This window comes from Muntiacus reevesi, chromosome 20 (assembly GCF_963930625.1).
Source record: "Muntiacus reevesi chromosome 20, mMunRee1.1, whole genome shotgun sequence".
NCBI lineage: Eukaryota > Metazoa > Chordata > Mammalia > Artiodactyla > Cervidae > Muntiacus > Muntiacus reevesi.
In genome coordinates, this window is record NC_089268.1 from 9,907,927 (window position 1) to 9,933,987 (window position 26,061).

The 26,061-nt window shown below is 48.5% G+C and overlaps 1 protein-coding gene across 1 annotated transcript; it reads right to left on the reverse strand.

The window, feature by feature from the left end:
• Positions 1-12: 12 nt before the first annotated feature.
• Positions 13-25,473, reverse strand: UQCC2 (ubiquinol-cytochrome c reductase complex assembly factor 2). The gene is made up of 4 exons (XM_065913324.1): positions 25,306-25,473; positions 4,877-4,951; positions 4,072-4,141; positions 13-892 (listed from the first exon to the last, which is right to left on the reverse strand). Exons 1-4 carry the CDS (start codon positions 25,441-25,443, stop codon positions 765-767), a joined length of 411 nt encoding a protein of 136 aa, XP_065769396.1. The 5' UTR covers positions 25,444-25,473; the 3' UTR covers positions 13-764.
• Positions 25,474-26,061: the final 588 nt, after the last annotated feature.

The window sequence follows — 26,061 nt, forward strand, 5'->3', positions numbered from 1 at the left end:
TTTATGCAAAACAGTGAGGAGACCAGGTACAGAGGAGGTTGAGAACCCACTTCCACTTCCCAACAAGGGGTGCTGTCGGCCCTGCCAACCCCTCCTCTCACCTCTGTTCTTGACAAGAAAGCTCAAGTGGGACCGTGACCGTCCATGGGTGAGCGCTGAGGCTCTGTGGAGTAACGAGGTGACCCTGCGGTGTCCCCACCGGGGCCTGCCCTCAGCTCTGGGCCGACTCAAGCCAAGGCCCCACCCGGCCTGCCGGCTGCTCTGCCCTGCCCCTCGGGCCGACCCGGGACACGGCTGCTCCGCAAGGTCGGGGCAGAGGGCCGAGCAGGCTTTCCGCAGCCCTCTGCCACAGAGCGCCGCCTCTGTCTGTTGGCGGCGGGACAGGATGCCTTCTTTGCTGCCTGCTGCTATGTTTGGCTTTCCCCCAGGAGCGCCTACACCAAACGGGAGCCCGAGACTTTGCCAGGAGCCAGGCAGACCCCCGCTGGCAGGTGGGGCCCCGTGGCCGCGCAGGAAGCACCTTGCCCAGAGGCCCTGTCACCTTCCCCTCTCGGGCCCAGACGCAGACCCGCGCTTCCTCTCCCAGGGACGCCGAGCCTGGCCGGTGGGCGGGCGGATGCTCGACCTGCATCCCTTCTCAGGCCGCAGCTTTCTTTAGAGAAACAAAGGCTTCCTTTCTGTGAAGGCCAGACGAGATTCCCGAACCATGAGGATGGGGAAATCTGGGCGTTTTATTGATGATGGCAACACACACGACTCTACGCTTAGGTGCGCGGGCGCGACAGGGCCCGAGCCCAGGCTTTGTGCTTTTCCTCGGGGTCCCCGGGGGCAAACTTCTCCTGCAGCTTCTTCCACATGCCTTTATTCATCTCCTTAAACTCATCCAATGTGTCTGCAAAAGGAGAAGACAACAAAAAAAGGATGAACTGTAAAATGATTACACAGGTTGGCCCCAAGGGCTTTCGCCATCAGGCAGAACTCTTCACGGAGAAAAGGACGTGCGGCCCCAGCTTCTGAGAAGCGAGCCAAGCAGGGTCACGGACGAATACTGTGAGTGGGCACGCGCACGGGTGCCAGACCGCGTCCTGACAGCGGCCTCTGCCCACACTGTCCCCAGGCAGCAGCCAAGCGGGGCCCGCTCTGCCGCCCATGAGCCAGGACCCGGCGCTGCTGTGTCGGCTTCGCAACCCACGTGCCCTGAGGCTTGTCACAAAACTCGACCTGAGCCTCAGGGGCTGTCTGCATTGTACAGACGTGGGGACTTGAGGCAGAGTGGGGTAAGGGAACCTGAGCAGGCTCCACGGCAGGAAGCGGCAGAGCTGGGGTCTGAACCCAGGCACATACGTCCACCCACACCACGGGGATGAGCGGCCACCCTCGACTCCAGTAGGAAGCTGGGCCCGGGCCCCTGTCCCCACCCACCATTTCCACACTGGGTCCCCTCAAGCAATCAGGTTCCTCATCTCTGAGCCGCAGGTTCCTCATCTGCGAAGTGGAGACATAAACATCTGCCTCACAAGCTGTGAGCTGTGTTCTGTAGTAATTCTACTGATTTCTGACTGTGCTGGGTCTTCGTTGCCGTGCGGCCTTCTTTCTAGTTGCAGTGTGCAGACTTCCCACTGGGGGGCTTCTCTTGCAGCGGAGCACTGGCTCTGGGGCTCACGGGCTCTGGAGCACAGGCTCAATAGTTGTGGCTCATGGACTTAGGTGCTCTGAGGCACGGGGGATTTTCCAAGATCAGGGATTGAACCCGTGTCTCCTGCATTGCTTCTGCATTGACAGGATTCTTTTCCATTGAGCTACCAGTGAAAGTGAAAAGCTGCTCAGTCGGGTCCGGCTCTTTGTGACCCCATATACAGTCCTTGGAGTTCTCCAGGCCAGAATACTGGAGTGGGTAGTCGTTCCCTTCTCCAGGGGATTTTTCCCAACCCAGGGATCAAACCCAGGTCTCCCGTACTGCAGGCGGATTCTTTACCAGCTGAGCCACCAGGGAAGCCCCCAAAGTTGTGACCTTTAAAGGAAATGATGGAGGTGATGTACTTGGCACCTGGCCCACATTCCAGAAAAGGGAGCCCATTTCACAGACATGAAGGTGGCAGAAGCCAGTGGGGCCTTCATTCGGAAACATACACCCAGCCCTCCTCCCGACCCCAAGCAACCAGGGAAGGGTCTCAGTCAGCACCAGCGAGGCTTAGGGCCAGGTAGCCCTTTGTTGCGGGGCAGACCCGGCACTGTGGCCGCATCTCAGCCTTGACCCACCGGACGGCAGTAGCCCCTTCCGGCCAAGCCTGATGACTATCACGGACTTCAGACACTGCCAGAGTTTCCCTGCAGGGCAAAACTGAGTCCAAATTGACAACCAGTGGTCTAAAGTCTCTCCAGGGCTAAAGTTCTATGATACCTAATTTTACTTATATTTTAAATTTAGATTTTATTTATGAATTAATTTATGAAATTAATTTTTATAGCCTGGATTTCCATCTCTTAATGAAACTTATGGAGATAAAGAATAGCTGTTCTGAACAAGAAGGTAACTTACATTATTACAATTATTGTCAGTGGATTCTTGACTAAATGAGGACCAGCTCTGTACCCCAGCCACGAGCCCAGCATCCTACCCCAACTTTTCCAGAAGTCCAGGTTGCCTCGTGGGGCACAAAACGGGATGCCGTGGGCTCCCTGTCCCAACAAGCCCTGAGGCTCCTTCAGAGACTCCCGGGACCCCGCCTCAGGGTGGACACACCTGGGACCAACACTGGGGCCACATTTCAGACTTGCCAGGCCCTCAAATCCTCACCACGAACAGTGCAAGGTGTTCTCCTGCCCTGTCAGAGGGGACACTGGTAAGGTTAATCCAGAGAGTCACAACAAAAAGATGAGGCTTGCTGTGAAAGCTAATTATCAGCCAATTTCCTAAGGCTGAGCTCCTGCCGTCCCAGAACAAGCCACAGCACAGACCAGCGGGGGAGGTCTTGCGTCTCCCCATCTTGGCGTCCCTGCTCTCCCCCAACCCAGCGTCCCGAGCGTTAACAAAGGGCAGAGGCTGAGCCTCTAGAGCTCCTTTCCGTTCTGATTTCAAGTTCAAACGTTGCTTAAACTCTTTGGGGTTCTCACAATGACACTGTGCGCATCGAAGCTTGTAATTACATGGGCCTGGGGACATGGGGGTATATTCTTTGGATATATATAAAATTGCCAATAAAGTGATTCTGCCTGGCCAAAGTATCTTTACCCCAGTTTTTCAGAGAGTACTGTAATAAAAGTAGGATCAGGGTCAACACACAATGGTAGATGACACCACCAGGTTTTAATCTGTTCAGAAGGCTGAGTTTTCTGGAAGCCTAAATCCTCAAACCTTAGTGGCTGAAGCATACCAGAGAAATAGGAAACAGAAATTTCTAGAGTACCAGAAAGCAAATGTTTCAGGGCCATGCCCTCCCAGAAAAGGTTAGCCTATTTTTATATGTGGTGTCCTTGGCAATAAAAATAGTAATTTTCCAGAACCTGCCTGTTTTAACCCAGGCTCCCCCGGCCACCACCCGCCACGTGCCCCTCCTGTGACAATGGACGTGGGGAAGAAGGAGGGGCTGGGCGAGGCAGGGTATTTCCTTTCTTGTTAATCAGGGTCTGTCAAGGACTCCAAAACAAACCTAGTTAAACTCGTATCTAACCCGCAGCCCATGTCCCCATACACGTCCACTGAATGGCTTTTTGTTTTAATTAAAACCCTCATTGTTTATAAAGGCCTCTTAGGACCATAAAAATAAAATTATTTTCCTTCCATCCTGACTTCAACTACTTCCATTTGGCAAATACATATTCCCCTGTTCCCTGCTGCCCAGTCTTGAATTTAAAAGCTCTGAAGATAAATTTGCTTTCTTTAAATAACGCCTTTGACCTTCTCCATATTCTATGACCAAAAAACATGAGCCCTGTAGCTTCAGAATTTCCTGTGGGCTATTCCACAAGACTTTCCATCAAGCAGAGCTGTCTTATTAGATGATTCCCCGTGGCCACTCAAAAACCCACTTGCAAACCAACCAGAAGCGGCAGCAGCTGCGCTTCCCATACCTGTGGACAGGATCAGCTTGTACTCTTCCAGGGACAGGCCGCTGAAGCTTGTGTCTCTGGGGCGAGGGTACTGGTCACAGGGGCAGAGAGGAGGGAGGGGAGAGGTTAGTTCCGCGGCACACGTGGCGAGAGGCGAGCTCTCAAGGGCAGTTCACAGGCCCTGGTGTCCAGAGGCCAGAGGGAGGGGAGCAGCGCCACCTGGAGGCCACACCGGCGTCCGCAGCGGAGGCGCCTGAGCCTCTGGAGACCCAGGCTGGGGCCGGGAGGGAGACCCAGACCTGAGGCCGCGTCTCTGACCAGCCCCCGGGCAGTGCCACGCTGCGGCTGACCATACTTTGGGTCACGAGGATTTAGGAGAAATCCCCTTTCCATGCAGACTAGGCCTTCGGCCATGTGTATCTGTGGAGTTACTGAGCACATTTTTCAAGACTGGGGAAGAAACACACTTAGTGGAATCTGACAGCAGTCACATCACAGCCAAGGAGAGGCCTAGCGTTTTCTGACAGGACTTCCCGGTCACTTCAACTCTGTCACCAGTGTGTTAGGAGGGTGGGCCAATCTGTGTGAGACCCAACAGCTGTCAGACACACCCAGAAGCACCCCCCAGCACACAAAACGTGGGTTTTCTTCAAAATTACAAAGACCTTTCATTTAAGTGCCTTAGTTGGCTTTGTTGAAATTACTGGTTACATTCGAAACCAGCAAAACCACAATTCTATACAAAACATCACATAATCAGATTCCCTCACTCTTACTGGCTGTCTGCAGTCAGAGGTCTGGGGACAGAAAAGACTGGCCCACTCACCTTGTGTTTGTAGTAGTTTGAGTGCAGCCGTGCCAAGCTCTCGTACATCTGATCACAGGCCTCAGGCTCTGCAATCTGAAAAACAAAGGACCCCGAGAAAGTGAGCAAACCAGCCCCACCCGCACACCGGCCTGCACCCTGCACCTTGAGGGGGACCCTCCAAGTCAGGCCTTCACAGGAAGCAGGCCTGCAGCTCTGCACCAGCTTCTCCAACTACAGGTCTTGCTCTTAGAAATCTCCTTTTTGGAATAATGATTCCACCTCAGCAACCCCCCAACCTGCAGAAAAACTCAATCGGCAAATCAACATTTGTGAGGCACCCGTGATGCGTGAATCAGCAAGCCACTGAGGTGGGAGGCACTGCAGGAAAAATCCAACACTGGCAGGAGCGCTGAGGACAGTGCGGGCCGCAAGAAGTCAGAGGAGGCGAGTTCCCGCGTGCTCAAGCAGCCAGCAGGTGATGGAAGTGGGACTAAACAGGGATCTGCAGGAGGCACAGGAGTTGGGGAGAGTGCAGTGGGCCTTCCCGATGGAGGAGGCAGGGGCAGCCTGTGCCTCAGACCGGGCCACCTGGTCATGGGCCTGAGCATGCACAGGCAAGAAAAAGATGAGAGCTCTGTGAGTTAAACTTTCAAAATACAGATTCTCTTATGAAAGGCAAAAAAAAAAAAAAAATCATCTGAACTTTCACCTGTGGTGAGTAGGGAGCTATTGAGTGTGATAAGGAAAGAAACATGAAGAAAGCAGTGTTTTAGGATGAGACAGGTAACTGAGGAGACCCGAGAGGGAGAGTCAGTCATGTGTGAGTAAAGACAGAAGGACGCCCTGCAGACAGACAGGAGGAAGGTGGCCCCACTGGGAATTCCAGGCAAGAAGGGCGACACACGGAGGAGACACGGGTTTTCCCCTTCCATGTCTCTTCCTGGTTTTCCCTTCCTTCTGCCTTTGCCATTATTTAGCTAGTTCCTTATATTATTCTGCCAAGAATTCTCAAAGCGCCCCAGAATGAAACTTTCTCTTCAATGTTTTCTCCCAGAATTCAAATGATGGATTTTTCCAACTTAAATCCTTTCTCGAAGAAGAAAGAACATAAATAAACCAGTAGTTGAGTGTTTTAAAAAGGCAGCTCTGCTTCTGCCTCCGTGTGCACGTCAGATAATGTCCCCACTTGACAGCAGACAAAAGGACAGCCTATCACCGAGTTCTGCCCGCGCCATTCCCCGGCTCAGGCCACCTATCGGTGGGGCGCCCAGGCAGCCACATCGGAAGAGAAGAGGTGAGGGGCTGAGGAGGCAGCCGGTGTTTGCGGAATAATAGTCAAAGGCACTATTTGAACGGATCGGGGTTAAAGGGCTGAAAAGAAAGAACGGATGGAAAAACAGGAGGCCGGTGACTGAGTTCTGATTCCCCGAGGCGGGGCTTTCAGAGAAAGTCCAGCTGGAAAAGAATCTGCAGCATGCACTTTGCGGGAAGAGCATTTTGAACGCTCTGTCTTTGGCAGCACATGCAAAACCGAGAGCTAACCAGACGAGAGACGAAAAGAAGGTGAAAGGTGCAAAAGGAAAAAGAGTAACGCCAGCCAAACTTCCAGCGACTACTGTGGAGACCGTCACAAGACAACTGGATGGATGCGTTCACTTCTAAGCTGACGAGAACTCCCGTTTGCCCGGCCCATTCTGGAGCAGGCATCTGAGGCTGTGGGCAGCAGCCAGGTCAAACCACCGTGTCTGGATCCTGTCACTTAGGAGCTCTGGGGTATCGGGCAAATCACTGTCTCTTTCCTGACACTTAATTTCCTGAGAATGATGACATTCTCTCATATAACCACAGATCCATGAGCAAATTCAGGACATTCAACGTTGACACAACACTTCTCTCTATCCCAGCGTCCATATTCCAACTCTGTCAACTGTCTCAGCAAAAATCCTTGCAGGAAAACAGTACTTTCGGCCCAGGCTCGCCTCCAGCACTACCTGCTGCATTTCTTTCTCTTGCAGCCAGGACACCTCGGTCTTTGTCTTTCCTGCATTGACATTTTTGAAGCAGACTGGCCAAATTAACCTTTCTTTTAAAAGAAAAGATAACGATCTTCCCTATTTCTGAGGGCCATGTGAGGATAAGTGAGGTGACACCTGGACTGCTCTGAATTCAGGGCCTGGGACGCTAACGAAGGTGGTTACTATTGGCAGTCAACAGTTACGGTAAACACAGCCCTCACAGCACTACCTACCAGGCCAAAGAGAAGACTTCAGGATGATCCCTGCAACAGCGGAGAGAGGGCGTGTGGAGGGCACCCCACGCCCCTAGCGGAGCCAACGAGCCCACCCAGGGTCCTGGCAGGGGCAGGCAGTATTCCCCACGGGACGGGGCTCTCCAGGCACGGGGCCGGCCGGCGCCCACGCTGAGGGGACCGCAGTGAGGACACGTCAGTGGACTGGTGCTGCTAGCGTGACTTCGGGGTGTGGCGGGAGGTGGAAGTGACTCCTGAAGCTTCTCCCCGGCCCTCGTCGAACCTCCAGTCCTGACCCTGATGGCTCTCAGTGGGCCCCAAGTGCTCCACGGTCACCCCAGGGGAGAGCACACGCCGACCCTGTCTCTGCCAGGCGAGTGGCCGCCTGCAGCACCTGTCCCCCACCTGCAGGCCCCGCGTCCTGACCTCCCCTCCTACACCACTGACCACTGTCCCAACCCAGCTCTCACAGCGCTGCCTCCGGCCAGCAGCCCACCCGGCTCCCCCGGGGACAGACCGCCGGCACGCTGCATCCTCCCCAGTCCCAGCTTCCACCAGACCCTCGCCCTCAGGGTCCCGCCAGCAGGCGTCCCCTCCTGCCCCTCCTCTGAGTGCGATGGTGGCGGCGGGCTGGAGGCCACCTCCTCTGTACCCTGGGCAGGGGGCAGGGCGCGTGCCACCTCTGGCAGAGGGGAGGGACAGAGAGAGGAAGGGCTCACCCTGTAGTGCGACCCTCTGGGTTCCCTTGACCTTTCAAAAGTCTTTCAGTGTTAAAGAGACAGTCTCCCAGATACTTTCCGTAAAGTCTGGCGCTCACTGAATAATCAGAATCACCTCTAAATGACCAATCACCAAAAAATGAACTTGTCACTCAATCTCCCATTTGAGGTCAGAAGATGTCTATACAAGGCCGTAAAGGTAGCTCAGTGGAGGTGATGGGAGCTGAGGGATGGCAATTTCTGGCCAGTTATTACTGCTGCCTAAGCAGAGATGGAGCCACGGCCAATTCTGGGTTTCTAGTCACACCCAACCCAAGCTCAGCAATTACAAAGGAGTCTTATTTACTACTTAAAACTACATCAATAGAAACAATTCTCTCATTCCGGAAGACTTACCACAAACCTACATCCTACACTTTATTCACAGATACCAGCACAAACACTGAATTCTGAAATACAGTTTTCCCTGATGAAGTGTACTGTGCATTTTAAGGAACATTCTCATATACAAGCTTTAAATTACCTGATTTTGCATTCACACCTAATGAGATTACGGACATTTTAGGACTAATAGCAGCACTGGGTTTGAAAAAGGCAGCAAGGGATATTATGAAGAATTCAGCTCTGCTCCCTAAATGTGAATAAAATAGATGTTCGACTGACAAAGTGTCCTTTATGGCTCTATTTTCGCTCCTTTCGCATTTCCCCTGCTCAGTCGTCAGTAAATTTCTCTTTACCATATTAAACTTTTATACATACAAATCTACATCATTGCTGCAGGCACTGATTTCGATTTTCAAAATTGAATTTTGGGTGGTGACAGCAATTGGTACAGCGGCCCCTGTTCTAGTCACACAAAGGGATGCATAAGCACTTTTGGGAAAGGGTGCTGCAGATTGCTTTGCTAATTAAGGTAGGGCTGGATTCAGTCCAGGAGGATCTATGAAGAAAGGTTTTCATGACTTGGTAATGAACTTCTGAAATGAGTTCATTCTGTTATGGGAGACTATTCCCTTGAGTTCAACTGAAAATCTTTCCTGAGCACCTACTATGTAGAGTACTCTGCTAGGCGGCTGCCAGGGGACGTAAAGACCCACCCTTGGCTCCAGAGAAGTTGACGATCAAGCTGAGACAAGATACACACACAATAAAAATAAAAAATGACCAGGACAGAGTGTAACTGAGTGCTACAGTTACAGGAGATCAGAGGCAGCAGCTGGTGACCAGGCCTGCTTCCCACGGCAGGTGTGGTGGGGAAGGTTTGGGTTTCACTGCAGTGACAGCTCAGAGTGATACAGAGTCAGAGGCCGTCACTTTGAAGAGTACAGACTTCAGAGCTGGACTCGGTGGAATGGGGATTGGAGGGACTGGGAGCAAGAGGCATGAAAAACCAGGGGGACAAGGATGGTCCAGGGTCTTAAGTGGCTCCAAGGAGTGCTTCAAGGCCTGGGGAGCCACCAGATTCCTAACAAGCCCTGTGTCTGCGCGTTCATCCATAGGCACCAGGTTCTCAAAGGTTAAGAACCACTGAGGGGGCTTCCCTGGCGGCTCATCTACCTGCCAATGCAAGAGACACGGGTTTGACCTCTGATCTGGGAGGATCCCACATGCCAGAGACTGACTGAGCCTGTTCGCCACACTACTGAGCCTGTGCTCCACAGCCTGAAAGTCACAACCCCTGAAGCCCACGCGCCATGACTCCTGAAGACCATGCACCACGACCCCTGAGCCCACACACACAACCCTGAAGCCCACGCACAACTCCTGAAGACCACACGCCACGATTCCTGAAGACCATGCACAACTCCTGAGCCCACGTGCCCTAGAGCCCATGCTCAGCGCAAAGAGAAGACACGGCGATGAGGAGCCTGTGCACTGCAACTAGAGAGTAGCCTGGGTTTGCCGCAAGGAGAGACAATCCTGTGTGGCAACAAAGACTCAGTACAGCCAAAAAAAAAACAAAACAAAAAAAACACTGGGGGCAGAGATCAAGATGGCGGAATAGAAGGATGTTGAGCTCATCTCCTCCCACAAATACATCAAAAAATCTCCATGTGGAAAATTTCACAGAATACCCACTGAACACTGGCAGAAGATCTTGTATAACCAAAGCTGTAAGAACGGTCACCACATAACTGGATAGGATGAAAGAAAAAAAAGCAAAAGGAATCAGGACAGGAGGAAGCTTTCATTTCAAAGGAAAAGGTTCCGTACCCTGGGAAGCCCCTTCTCTGACCGGGAGGCCCACCGGGAAGACAGGCAGCCTCAGAGGAGAGTGCAGCGGCTGGCCTGTGGAAGGCAGGACAGGGGGAGACAAGCCAGGCAGCGCGGGCCACCTTGCTGCACTTCCCAGTCACCCAAGACGCACGCCTGCTGGCGTGGAGAATGGCTGGGGCTGGAACTGGGCCTTCAGAGGACTCACCTGGGCTGTGCAGAGACAGCCCAGAGGGCCTGCAGTGTGGTCTGAGCTGCAACTGTGGGGCATGGGGTGGGCTGCATGTCAGGATAGAGCCTAGCTCTGCCACAGAAGCCACCCGTCAACGTAGGGGCGGGGGGACAGCACGAGCCCACCACAGCAACCTCGTTCTCAGGGGGTCACAGTGGGCATGGCTCTGCCCCTGTGAGCTCTGGGAGTGTGCAAGTGCCAGCAGATTGCCCACACATGGAGGTGGGGCTGAAATCTGAGCCGATTCTTGGCAGGTGAGTGACCAGCAAATTTATGCCGGCAGCAGCATCTAGGGGACATCTGAGCTGATTACTGGCACTCCCCTAGCTGAGGCAGGTCTGGTGCCAGCAATAACAGACGTTGTGGGCACGCATACAGGGAAGCGGGGCTGAAATCTGAGCTGATTACTGGTATTCCCACGGCAGAGGTGGGGCCAAGGGCAGTACCAACAACAGTGTACTTGGAGAGCATGCACAACAGGTGACAGGAAATGTCACAGAACACATGTCCGGGAGACACCTCCGGGGAGGAATACACAGCAGCTCCTTCTCCAGAGGGAGCACTCCAGTCCCACCAACCTCACACCACAGCTTACAACTGGATTTGGGGCTTCTACTCCAACAACTGGGGATTAGACCCTGCCCCTAACGGGGCTGTGACAACCACAGAGCAAAGAGGAGGCCCTGCCCAACACCCAGGGCAGGCCGTGGTCACAACATCAGACACACTGCCATCAAGGGGGGCGGGCCAGCGCACTGTGAGGAAAGACACGGCGGGCATCCATAACAAAACAGCCCTCACACCAGAATATTCGACTCAAACAGGCTACACAGGGATGTTCCCATGTAAAAACAGCTGTTCGTGATCACAGTAGATAACCGTTTCCCCTAGATTCAGAGTCACAGTAATACAAGTAAAATAAAAGAGCAGAGGAACCATTCTCAATGATAAGAATAAGAGAAATCCCCTAAAAGAATAAACAATGAAACACACCTCTCCAGTCCACCAGATCCTGGGTTCAAAAGAAAGGTAAAGAAATGGCGAAGGAATTAAGGTGATCGACAGAAATGAAGATAACTGTAACAAGGAACTAACATAGATAAAATGGCAACCCACTCCAGTATTCTTGCCTGGAGAACTACTTGGACAGAGGAGCCTGGCAGGCTACGGTCCACGGGGTCACAAAGAATCAGACACGACTGAGCGACTAACACACACTGTTAGATATGCAGCTGATACCACTCTAATGGCAGAAAGTGAAGAACCAAAAAGCTCTGTGATGAGGGGGAAAGAGGAGAGTGAAAAAGCTGGCTTAAAACTCAACTTTCAAAAAACTAAGATTATGGCATCCAGTCTTCATGGCAAACAGGTGGGGAAAAGTAGAAATGTTAGGGAAGCTCACTGACTCAAACTGCCCACCCCGGCCAGGTACCCCAGTTTTATGACAGGAGACCCTGGTAAGGAACAGGGAACTAATAAGCCACCACCAACAGGGAGAGTTCGGGAAAGGTCAGAAAGGGACACCACGTGCCCAACCACCTCCCAGAATCCTTGTCGCTGGCATCCATCCTGGCTGAACAAGGCGTGCACCACCAGGAAGGACTCTGAGTCAGAATGACTGGCTAAGGACAACCCGGAAACTAATCCCACCGCCATAAAACCCGAGACTGCAAGCCAGTTCTGCAGAGCTGTCCTCCTGGGCCCCCTCACCCCACTGCTCCCCGCCCGGGTGCCCTTCCCAATAAAGTCTCTTGCTTTGTCAGCTCACGTGTCTCCTCGGACAACTCATTTCCGAGTGTAGACAAGAGCCCACTTCGGGCCCTGGAAGGGGTCACCCTTCCTGCAACAGAGACAGTGGCAGAGTTATTTTCTTGGGCTTCAAAATCACTGTGGACGGGGACTGCAGCCACAAAATTAAAAGACGCTTGCTCCTTGGAAGAAAAGCTATGACAAATTTTGACAGCGTATTAAAAAGCAGAGACATCACTGTGCCAACAAAGGTCCATCTAATCGAAGCCATGGTTTTTCCAGTGGTCATGTATGGATATTAGAGTTGGACTATAAAGAAAGTTGAGTGCCGAAGAATTGATGCTTTTGAACTGTGGTGCTGGAGAAGACTCTTGAGAGTCCCGTGGACAGCAAGGAGATTAAACCAGTCAGTCCTAAAGGAAATCAGTCCTGAATATTTATTGGAAGGATTTATGCTGAAGCAGAAGTTGCAGTACTCTGGTCACCTGATGCGAAGAGTCGACTCACTGGAAAAGACCCTGATGCTGGGAAAGATCGAAGGCAGGAGGAGAAGGGGGAAACAGAGGATGAGATGGTTGGATGGTATCACTGACTCAATGGACATGAGCTTGAGCAAGCTCTGGGAGATGGTGAAGGACAGGGAGGCCTGGTGTGCTGCAGCTCATGGGGTCGCAAAGAGTCGGACACGACTGAGCGACTGAACAAGAACAAACATGAAGAAGAGGCAATCAAAATCAGAGAGCTCAACTGCCAAGATGAAAACTAAGCTAAAGGCAATAAACAGCAAACCAAGTAATGCAGAAGAATGAATAAGTGATCTGGAAGACTGTCAACTACAAATTGGCATTTGCCAAGAGCATTTGCTAGCAACTGAACAACAACACAGGCGTTTGCCATCCACCGCTGTGGAGACGGAACCCTGTGCTGCTGCAGCTGCTGACCTTCAACACGCCCTCTGTGTTCCAGGGCAACTGGTGGAACAGGTCTTTAGACAGTAAGGTGTCTGCAGGAACTGATTTCATGATCCCAACCCTTGCATCTCTTCATATCTAGATGAGATCGGGTGCGTTCAGGGTGGTAGGGCCGTAGACTCTTCATATCTAGAAAAGCACTAACTTCCTTCCTGGTGACATCAGCTCCTCATGACTAGCAGAAAACCTTCTGTAAAGTAAGCACTTAATTGCATTGAACTCCCCCTTCACCAAAATCTTATATATTGATCTTCCCCACTGCCTCTTTGCAGCAGTCTCTCAGAGCTATCTGAGGTGCTGTCTCCCGGCAGTCCTCATTATGCCCCAAATAAAATATAACTTGCAACACTCACGTTGTACATCTTTCTAGTCAACAAGACAAAATAACAGAAATCATTCAGTTAGAATGGCAGACAGAAAGACAAATGAAAAAAAAAATGAAAGCAACATATAAGGTTTATGGGATACAAAGTGTGCCAATCTATGCATAAGGATTTCAGAAGAAGAACGTTGAATTATGGCTGAAAACTTGCCAAACCTGAAGAAGGAAACAGTTATTGAAGTACAGGAAGAACAGAGGGTTCCAAACAAGATGAACCGAAACAGACCTACACCAAGACGTACCATAATTAAAATGGCAAAAGTTAAAGATAAAAAGAGAACTCTTTAAGGCAGCAAGAGAAAAACAGGAGAGTAAGTTACAAGGGAACCCCCATGAGTGTATCAGCTGATTTCTCTGTAGAAACTCTGCAGGCCAGAGGGAGCAACAAGATATATTCAAAGTCCTGAAAGGCAGAAATCCGCAACCTAGGGTACTCTACCCAGCAAGATCATTATTTACAATAGAAGGAGAGATAATGGATCTCTCAGACAAGCAAAAACTAAAAGAATACAGCAATATTTAGACCTATCCTGAAAAGAGTATTGAAAGGTCTTCTCTGAATAGAAGCAAGAGCCTATAGGAAAGGGAAAATCACAATAGAAAAAGCAAATATATGAAAGGATTGTAGATCACTTAAATAAACCAAAATATACATTAAAAAAACAGAAAAAAAGTTTGTGAAAGCAATCATAACCACAATGAACAACAAAAGGATAAACATGAAAATGTAAAACAGCACATTAAAACCACATCATTCTTACTTGGGAGAGTAGAATAAGAAAGTGTGGATTTTTTGTTTTTAATGTGTTTGAGCTTATACGATTACCGGTCTAAAGCAAGCAGGTACCATCAAACCACAAAAGGAAAAATAAAAAGAAAGGAACAAAGAAGCAATATAAAGTCAACTGGAAAAGCAGGTTTAGAATGGCAATAAACACATACCTATCGATAATTACCTTAAATGCCAATGGACTAAATGCTCTGATCAAAAGACATAGAATGGCATATTGGATAATAAAACAAGAGCCTACAACATGCTAAAGACCTATTTTAGGGCGAAGGATAACACAGGTTGAAAGTGAGAGGATGGAAAAAAATATTTCATGCAAACAGAAACGACAAGAAAGTGGGGATCACAGTATCGTATCAGACAAAATAGACTTTAAAACAAAGGCCATAGAGAAAGATACAGAGGGACACTATATAATGATAAAAGGATCGATACAAGAAGAAGATATACTTAGTAAAATACATGAACCCAATATAGGAGCAACTAAATAAATAAAACAAATTCTAACAGACATAAAAGGAGAACTGATGGGAATACAATAAGAAGAGATTTTAACTGATGGGAATACAATAACAAGAGATTTTAACACCCCTCTGACATCAACCAGTAATGCTGAAGAAGCTGAAGTCGAACAGTTCTATAAGACCTACAAGACCTTCTAGAACTAACACCCAAAAGCAATGTCCTTTTCATTATAGGGGACTGGAATGCAAAAGTAGCAAGTCAAGAGATACATGGAGTAACAGGCAAATTTGGTCTTGGAGTACAAAACGAAGCAGGGCAAAGGTTAACGGAGTTTTGCCAAGAGAATGCACTGGTCATGGCAAACCGTCACAAGAGAGGACTCTACACATGGACATCACCAGATGGTTAATACCGAAATCAGATTGATTATATTCTTTGCAGCCAAAGATGGAGAAGCTCTATATAGTCGCAAAAACAAGGCCAGGAGCTGACTGCGGCTCAGATTATGAACTTCTTATTGCAAAATTAAGACTTGAACTGAAAAAAGTAGGGAAAACCACTAGATCATTCAGGTATGACCTAAATAAAATTCCTTACGATTATACAGTGGAAGTGACAAACAGATTCAAGAGATTAGATCTGGCAGACACAATACCTGAAGAACTATGGATAGAGGTTCGCGACACTGTACAGGAGACAGGGATCAAGACCATCCCCAAGAAAAAGAAATGCAGAAAGGCAAAACGGTTGTCTGAGAAGGTCTTACGAATAGCTGAGAAAAGAAGAGAAGTGAAAGGCAAAGGAGGAAAGGAAAGATATACCCATTTGAATGCAGAGTTCCAAAGAAGAGCACGGAGAGATAAGAAAGCCTTCCTCAGTGATCAATGCAAAGAAATAGAGGAAAACAATAGAATGGGAAAGACTAGAGATCTCTTCAAGAAAATTAGAGATACCAAGGGAACATTTCATGCAAAGATGGGCACAATAAAGGACAGAAATGGTACGGACCTAACAGAAGCAGAAGATACTAAGAAGAGGTGGCAAGAATACACAGAAGAACTGCACAAAAAAGATTTTCATGACTCAGATAACCACGATGGTGTGATCACTCACCTAGAGCCAGACATCCTGGAATGTGAAGTCAAGTTTGGGCCTTAGGAAGCATCACTATGAACAAAGCTAGTGGAAATGATGGAATTCCAGTTGAGCTATTTCAAATCCTAAAAGATGATGCCGTGGAAGTGCTGCACTCAATATGCCAGCAAATTTGGAAAACTCAACAGTGGCCACAGGACTGGAAAAGATCAGTTTTCATTCCAATTTCAAAGAAAGACAGTGCCAGAGAAGGTTCAAACTACTGCACAATTGCACTCATCTCACACGCTAGCAAAGTAATGCTAAAAATTCTCCAAGTCAGGTTTCAACAGTACGTGAACTGTGAACTTCCAGATGTTCAAACTGGATTTAGAAAAGGCAGAGGAACCACAGATCAAATTGCCAACATCTGTTGGATCATTAAAAGAGCAAGAGAGTTCCAGAAAAACATCTATTTCTGCCTTATAGGCTATGCCAAAGCTTTTGACTGTGTGGATCACAACAAACTGTAGAAAATTCTTCAACAGATGGGAATACCAGAACACCTGACCTGCCTCCTGAGAAATCTGTATGCAGGTCAAAAAGCAACGGTTAGAACTGGACATGGAACAACAGACTGGTTCCAAATTGGGAAAGGAGTACATCAAGGCTGATATTGTCACCCTGCTTATTTAACTTATCTGCAGGGTATATTATTTGAAATGTTGGGCTGGATGAAGCACAAGCTGGACTCAAGACTGCCGGGAGAAATATCAATAACCTTAGATGTGCAGATGATACCACCCTTGTGGCAGAAAGTAAAGTCCTTCATTGGAAGGACTGATGCTGAAGCTGAAGTGCCAATACTTTGGCCACCTGATGTGAAGAACTGACTCACTGGAAAAGACCCTGATGCTGGGAAGGATTGAGGGCAGGAGGAGAAGGGGACGATAGAGGAGGAGATGGTTAGATGGCATCACCAACTCAGTGGACATGAGTTTGAGCAAGCTCCATGAGTTGGTGATGGACAGGGAGGGCTGGCGTCCATGGAGTCACAAAGAGTTGGACACTACTGAGCAACTGAACTGACATCAATGGACAGATCTCCCAAACAGAAAATCAATAAGGCAACAGAGACTCTAAATGACACAAGAGAACAATCAGGCTTAATTGATATTTTCAGGACAGTACATCCAAAAAATCAGAATACACATTCAGGTGCACATGGAACATTTTTTAGGATTGATGACTTACTAGGACAAAAAACAATCTCAACAAATTTAAGAGCACAGAAATTATTCCAAGCATCTTATCTTTTTTTTTTCAAGCATCTTTTTTGACAATAACAGCGTAAAACAAGCAATCAACCATAGAAAGAGAAACGGGGGGGAAAAAAAGATTACATGGAGACTAAACAGGATACTGAACAACCAATGGGCCAATGACAAAGTCAAAGAGGAAATTAAAAAATACCTTAAGACAAATGACAATGAAAATGCAACCAGATAAAATCTATGGGACACGGCAAAAGCAATTCTCGGTGGAAAGTTCACAGCGATGAAGGCATTCCTCAAAAAACCAAGAAAAATATCAAATAATCCAAAATACCAGTTAAAAGAATTAGAAAAAGAAGAACAAACAAACCTAAAGTCAGAAGAAAAGAGATTGAAAACCTCTGGCTAGGCTCACCAAGAAGAGAGGGGACCCAAACAAAGAAAATAAGAAATGAAAGAGAAGAAATAACAACTGACATCATAGAGATATAAGAAGCCATAAGAGGATACCATGAACAATTATCTGCCAACAAATTGGATAATCTAGAAGACATGTTTCTAGAAACATACAGCCCACTAAAACTGCATCAAGAAACAGGAAATTTGTTTTGTTTTTTGGTTGCACTGTGTGGCTTCTGTAATCTTAGTTCCCTGACCAGGGATTGAACCTGGGTCATGGCAGTGAAAGCTCTGAGTCTTAACCACTGGACCACCAGGGAATTCCCAAGAAGAAATAGATAATTTGAACAGACTGATCACTAGAGGTGAAATAAAAGCTGTAATATAAAAAAACTCCCTGCAAACAAAAGTCCAGGGCCAGATGGCTTCACTAGGGAATACTACCAAATATACATAGAAGAACTTATACTGATCCTTCTCAAATTCTTCCAAGAGACTGAAGAGGAGAGAACACTCCCAAAGTCATTCTATGAAGCCATCATCACCCTGATACTAAAACCAAAGACACCACCAAAAAAGAAAACTATAGGCCAACATCTTTGATAAATACAGATGGAAAAATTATCAACAGAATAGCAGCAGGACTTTCCTGGTGGTCTCGTGGTTGAGAACTTGCCTGCCAATGCAGGGGACGCAGGGGCAGCCCCTGGTCTGGGAAGACGCCACACACTGCGGGACTCCCTTCATGCGCCATGCCTCCCAGAGCCCGCGTGCTTCAGAGTCCGTGATCTGCACTGCTGAGCCTGTGTGCTGCAAACGTGGATGCTCGAGCTCGAGGGTCTGTGCGTCTCAACGAGAAAAGCCATTGCAATGAGGGGCCCACACACTACAACTAGAGAGCACTCCCTGCTCACCAAAACCAGAGAAAGCCCATGCACAGCAATGAAGACCCAGCGCAGCCAAAAATAAATAAGTAGTTAATTAAAAAAAAACAACTAACAAACCAAATCCAATAACACATAAAAAGGATCGCATACCGTCATCAGGCTGTATTCATCCAAAGTTAACAAGAATGGCTCAACATACGCAAATCAGTGTGATACACTCCATAAACAAAAGACAAAAATCACATGATCATCTCAATAGGTGCAGAAAAAGCATTTGATAAAATTCAGTGTTCACTCATGATTAAAAACTCTTATCAAAGCAGGTATAGAGGGAACATATCTCAATATAATCAAAGTTTACTTATGACAAACCCACAACCAATGTAATACTCAACAGTGAAAAGCTGAAAGCCTTCCCACTAAAACCTGGAACAAGACAAGGATGCCCACTCTCACCACTTCACAGCAATCAGACGAGAAAAATAAAAGGTATCCAAATTAGCAGGGAAGGGGTAAAACTCACTGTATGGAGAAGATATGATCCCCATACGGAAAACCATAAAGAGAGCTGTGGGTTTGATCCTTGGGTTAGGAAGATCCCCTGAAGAAGGAAATGGCAATCCATTCCATTATTTTTGCCTGGGAAAATCCCATGGAAGAAGAGCCTGGCAGGCTAGTCCATGGGGTTGTAAGAGTCAGACATGACTCAGTGACTAAATGACAACAACAAAGCAGGATACAAGATTTAATGTACAGAAATCAACGGTATTTCTCTACACTAACAATGAAACATCAGAAAGTGGAAAAAAAAATCCTTTTAAAATCTCATCAAAAAAACAGAAAACATCCTAGGAATAAACCTCACCAAGGAAGTGAAAGACTTATACGCTGAGAACTATAAAATACTGCTAGAGGAAACTGAAGATGATTCAAAGAAATGGAGATGTATCCCATGCTCGTGCATTGGAAGAATTAAAACTGTTAAAATGGCCATAGAATCCCATCAAATTACTCATGATATTTTTCACAAAAGTGGAATAATCCTAAAATTTATCTTTAACCGTAAAAGGCCCAGAATTGCCAAAGCAATTCTGGGGAAAAAGAACAAAGCTGGAGGCATAACCCTCCCTGCCTTCAGACAATAATACCACAAAGCTACAGTAATCAAAATAGTATGGTACCGGCACTAAATCTGACATATGCATCAGTGAAACAAAGTAGAGAGCCCAGAAATAAACCCATACACAGGTCAGTTAATCTTCTGCAAAGGAGGCAAGAATATACAACGGAGCAAAGACATTCTCTCTTTAGCAAGGGGTGTGGGGAAAGCTGCACAGCCTCCTGTAAGTCAATGACATTAGATTACTTCCCCATACCACACACAACAAGAAACTCAAAATGGCTTAAAAAGTTAAACCTAAGACATGATACTATAAAACTCCTAGAAGAGACATAGGCAAAAGAAAAAACAAACAGAACCTAATCACTTACAAGCTTTTGCAAAGCAAAGGAAACGATAACAAAATGAAAAAACAACCTATGGACTAGGAGAAATTACGTCCAAACAATGCAACCACCAAGGGCTTACCTTCTAAAATATACAGAACAGCTCATACAACTCAACAATAAAAAAACACACAACCCAGCTGAAAAATGGGCAAAAGACTAAACAGACATTTCTGCCAAGAAGTAATACAGATAGCCAATAGGCACATGAAAAGATGCTCAACATTGTTAATTATTAAGAGAAATGCAAATCAAAACTAAAATAAGGGATTACCTCACACGAGTCAGAATGGCAATCATCAAAAAGCCTACAAACAACAAATGCCGGAGAGGGTGTGGAGAAAAACGGGAGCCCTCCTTCACTGCTGGTGCGAAGGTAAACTGGTTCAGCCACTATGGAGAACAGTATAGTTTCTAAAAAACTAAAAATAAACAGTTGCCATATGATTCAGCAATCCCACTCCTGGGCATTTTATCTGGAAAAGACTACAACTCTAATTAGAAAAGATACATGCACCCCAATGTTCACAGCAGCATTACTTACAACAGCAAGACATGGCAGCAACCTAAACGCCCATCAGCAGATGAATGGATAAAGACGATGTAGTACATATATACAATGGAATAATATAAAAAAAGAGTGAAATAATGCCATTGGCAGCATCATGGATGGACTTAGAGATTACCACCCTAAGTGAGGTCAGTCACAGAAAGACAAATGTCACTTATCTGTGGAATCTAAAAAATGATACAAATGAACTTATTTACAAAACAAAAACAGACTCATCTACATAGAAAACAATCTTACTGTTACCAGAGGGGAAGCAGGGGAGGGACAAGTTAGTTTGGGATTAACAGACATACAGTACTATACCTAAAACAGATAAACAAGGATGGACCACATAGCACAGGGAACTATATTCAGTGTCTTGTAATAACTCAGAAGGGAAAGGAATCTGAAAAAGAACATATATACGTATAACTGGATCACTTTGCTATATACCTGAAACAAACAGCACTGTAAATCAACTATACTTGACAAAAAGAACTGACTACATCACGGCCAGTTTAGGAGGCAGTGGGGAAGGCCCCCGCTGGGCTGGGGTCTGGTGCGGGGCGGACACAGGCGATCAGAGAAGAGTGAAAGCCTCACCAAGCTGCACTAGTCCAGGAGGCAACAGGCAGACCCTCAGATCTCTAAGGGGGGACCCACTGACAGTGGTGGACGATCTAGATCTCCAGGAGGCACACAACATCTCTGAACATGCCTAGAAAACTGCCATGCCTTGGTCTAAACACTACCTTAACTCCCTCCGGCTCCATCCAGAACTAGGGGAGAGAAAGAGACAAGATACCATCATTCCCTCTCAGGCCTGATTCTCTTCACAATGGCTGCTTTGTAGTGGGCTCAATATTACAACTAAAAAAATAGAACAATCCGCACAGAGGAGCCGCACGGTGGGTGACGCTGGATGGCAGCACGTGCCAGCAGACTCCACACTGAGCCACAGGCCCAGGCCTTGACTGGATGACTGAGAAAAGAGGAGAGGAAACCTTTCAGTGCCCCTCTGAGGACCTGGATGGAGGACCTACATTACCGCCACCCCCAAAAAAGCTCAACTCCTTTCAAACGGGGCTGCTATTATTTCCACTTGGATATTTAACAGAAGAACTCCCTGGTGGGTGAGCCCCTTCCTGGGAGGCTCCTCCGAGCTGGGCCCCATTCTAGTTCAGTGGGCGCTGCCAGGAAGCCGCCTGCACCTAATGAGCTCATTAGAAGCGCTGGCGCCTTCCCCTCTACTTAAGTCAACAATTACTGTTGTTTTGCCACCTTCTCCCGTGTTGTGATTCTTTTATTAATCTCTTGGTGCTGCAGGGAACATGCACTCTCTTAAGGAAACTGGATTGAAAGGAGGCAAAATCCATGAACATTCACTTTAAAAAGCTGTACAATAGAATAGAGGATGAAAGAGGTGTGTGTTAAGCGTGTTCTCTCTTCCCACCAACCCCTCCCTCTTGGTGGGCTGAGGGTGGAGTGGACCATGAGACTCCCCAGAGGGCGAGCTGCAGGAGAATAAATGGAGGCAGCTATTTTCGTGCTCTGGTTTGGGGTCTGAAGGATTAATTTCCTTTCTAGGCGATCTGGCTTTTCTGTGCTCCAATCCCACCTGAGGACGGTCTTTCCCCCATGTGCGCTGGGAAGGGAGGGGTTGGGCAGGTGGGTAAACAGAGAGATGTTTCATTCTTTGCCCAAACTGTCTATGGGCCAAAGAGGTTCTGAGCAGGGAAGGAGGGGAAGGGAGGGCTCAAAGGGCAGGGAACAAGACTCTTTTCTAACAAGAAGAAACAACTCGGGAGGAATGGGAGCTGAGGAAAGATCGGGCACAAAGGAGACTATGCGCCCTTGTCCCACCGCTTAACTCCCAGGGACTCCAAACAAGTTACTTTTCTGATTTTGTTAGGATCGCAGCGGTGACCTCAGCTCAGCTGCACTAAGGATTAGACTAAGTGAGCTCATGCACACAAGTGTGCCGTGCACGCGTTCAGTGTTACCGTCCAGATGCAGGGAGCCACGAGGCTGACAGCAGGACTGCCTGTCCCTCCCCTCTATGGGAACAAACACAGAGGAGAGCCTCCCGCTCCCGTCCTGTCTTTCCAGCAATCTCGGCAAAACCAAGGGGGAGATCCACACCGATCAGCTGACTGGGTTGAATGCCTGCCCCTGGCTGCCAGTTTAATGAACCACCTTTCTTTCTCAAGGTCTTTATAAATGATCCGGGGGTGTCAGTGGGAGTGACTCAACGCTGTTCTCAATTCCGGCAAGGGACTACTCCTTCTAAAAATTACCGCAGATTTACTACGCCTGGGAGCATTCTCAAGCGACAGAAGGATGAGGGACCATGACAGTGGTCCTGAGTAATGTGCCTGCTGCCATCATGATGCACTGGTTCACTTTACCAGGGACGCATCCATCAGGGGTCGGGAACCATCAACTGAGCCATGAGTCGCATCTGCAGCCATGACTCAAATCTGTGTGGGCCTTCTACTCTTCAGAACTGTCTCCCAAAGTGATGACAATTCACAAAGAGAAAGCTCAATCCTCCTTTTCCGGCTCCTCTCACTCTAACAGTCAAGTAGGTGAATGTCAGACTCTCACCTTCCCAGGGTCTAACCTCTGGCAGCTTCTCTGCTGGCTGGTTTCACCACTCGAATTTCATCAGAGTTAAGACACGTGCCTGCCCAACCGTAACCTCCCTGGTGATAAGGACCAGGTTCTGTCCCTCTTCTGCCATTCCTGCAGTTCTCCACAGAGTGAGCTCTCAAATTAATTCTCACCTCTCAGGACACAGAAATATTCCCATCTCGCTCTTCACTACTTCTCTCCATCTAGATCTGCTACATCTGCAGCTATATTCAAATGATTTTTGTCTCATGAGCCATAATCATAATTTATTTACCCATTCATTCATTTACTGAGTGTCTTTTATGTGCCAGGAACTATGCTAGACACTCTGGGGAGAAAGATAAAAATAGCACCATCTCTATTCTCAGGAAGCTCACACTGAAAATACATAGGAAGCAGAGCCCTAGAAAGACTATGGGATTTGCAGAGTTGGGAATAGTTATGACTCCTGCCTTCAAGATCTTTATACTCTGGGCCAGTGAAGACCACTGTAAGAAGTGTGAAGGCCCTCACTGTTGTGGGACCCTCACCCCATTACCAAATCCCTGAAACAGACATCCTGTCCACGCCCACCACGCAGTCAGCACTTGGTTTCTGTGATGCCACTGGGCATGTTGTTCTTGTTCTATCAGGTAGGCTGGCTTGGCTCTGGGCTGGGCTAAGTTGAAAAAAGGCAATGTTCCTGCTTTGACAGGTTGTGGCCAAATTTCCAAAAAGTTATTTCTTCACAATGTGTGTGTACGTGCAAGTCACATCTCATGTATCTGACCTCTTGTCTGAGCCTCAGGCTCAAATATCCCACTGTCAACTTGACATTTGCACTTGGAAGTAAATCCACTTCGCATCTCAAGTTAAACACGTCTAACACCAAATTCAGGATGCTCTTCCCACACCCCACCTGCTCCTTATCTTGCTTCTTCCTCAGCTCAATAAACAGCACCACCCTGCACCCAGTAGCTCAGGCCAAAACGATCTATCCTTGGTTCCTCTTCCCCTTTACCCTACATCTAATACATCAAAAAGTCCTGCTGATACAACCTTCACATTGCAACCCCAATCTGGCCACTTCCATCTCCTGTGCTGTCATCTTATATCCAAGCCACCACCATTTCCGGCCTGGGCTACTAGAGGAGCCTCCTCTCCAGCTGTTCCTATTCTTGCCTCCCTATAATCCATTCACTGATACAACCAGAGTGGTCTTAAAAAAAAAAAAAAAAAAAAAGAGTACATTAGGTTACATCAGCCTGCTGACTAAGCCTCCAGAATAGCTTCTCTCTGGTATTTCTGATAAAATCCAACTCCTAACCAGAGCCTGCCTAGAAGATCCTATGACACCTGGCTCTTGTTTTCTTTTGACTGACACCTCTTAGCAATGCCATTTCACTCACTACCCTTCAGCCACTTGGACTTTCTTTTTGCTTCCTGCCTCAGGACCTTTGCACCGCCTGAAAGGACACCAGGTGTGTTCACTGTCGGCTCATCGTCTTCCCTTAGGCCTCATCTATGTCTCACCTCCTCAGTAAGGCTTTATCGATCATACCTAATATTACCCCTTTACCAGGGTACTCTATCTCATGCCCATCACAGTACTTATCTAGACTGTCCTAGGTATATCTACCTGCTTACTGTGTCCTGAACTAGGACCTAAACAAATTTCATGTGGGCGGGACCTCATCTAGTTAACTGCTGTCTCTCCAGCACCTGGCGCAGTCCTGGCACATAGCGGGTCTCCATAAGCACGTGCTGTGTGAGTAAACAAATCCCAGAGCCGCAGCACCGACCTGGAGGAGAGCAAGAACACAGGTCCAGTACTCACACACAGGGACACAGTGTGAGGCCTCAAACCTGCCGGACGGGTTACGGGGGCCCAGGAGACACACCAAGACTTAGCGGGCGTCCTGCGGAGGTCCTTGGACATCAGCTCAGTCACTGAACAACACTCCGAGGTACTGGCATCGTGTCAGGGGAGCAACAAGCCTATGACTGTCATCACCTAAGGCTGGTACCGTGGGACAACCTGGCTGCACCCTGAATCATCGAGAGCGTTTAAAAACAGAGGCCCTAGAGATTTTGCTTCAGTAAGGTCGAACGGTCCCAGGCTACAGGATTTTAAAACGCTTCTTTATGAGCCTGCAAAGTACAGTCGGGTGAAAGCGCCGAGCAGAAGCCGGGGCCCCAGCTCTCCGCTGGGCCTCGGGGCCTTAGGGGGGTTCCGCGCACGTGCGCCCGGGCAAAAAGGTGTACGCATGCGCAGGCCTGCCGCCGGCCCGCTCGCGGCCCCGCCCCGCCTCGTCCTCCTCTCCCCTCGCCCCGACCGCCTCCCCGCCACAGGCGGGCCCCACAGCCTGGTCACCTGGGTGTTCTCTCCCTCCCGAAAGGCCTGCGCTACCCGCTGCCGCAGATAAGCGCCCAAGTCCCGGCCCCGTTTGCTCTCGTCCACTGGCCATTCCTCACACAGCTTAAGAAACCGCCGGTAGCGGCTGGCCGCCATGTTAGGCCCCGCTTGGCTCCGCCCCTGAGGGAGAAGTCGGCGCGGACAGACGGCGCTTGCGCACTAGGCGTCGCCAGCTTCCCGAAGAGGGGGGCCGGGAGGGACGAGCGAGCATGCGCCGCTGGGCGGCGCGCTTGCCGCTCTGAGGGAAGGGCAGCAGCTCGCTAGCCTCTGCAAGTCAATTCAGTGTTCCTCCTCCAGGAACTAGTCCAGCTCCCAGGGGCAAGCCCGGCGTGGAGCATCCTAGGGACAGCTTTGCTCCTCTTTTGCAATGACTGCACAAGCTCCAGACTAAAACAACCTTCCTCTGAGACCTCTGCTTATTTGCGTAACTGATTATTTTTGCATGTAAATACAGGTTGTTGTTCGACATGTGTTTGAACTTAACCACGTGGCATGCACAGGTGGCTCGAAGCCCGAACAGCACTCCCCCTCCCCGCCCTTCTCGCAGGCCCTGTACTTGTCGCTACCACGTGGTTCTCTGCCAAGACTCCTTGAGTGCTCCTCAGCCCTCGTCCCATTTCCCCCAGCTCCTGTTGGTGTCCTTCTGATGGTCCCCTCCCCAAGCCTGCCACTTTTCCCTGCTTGAGCAATATCTGCTGGGATGATTCAATTCGA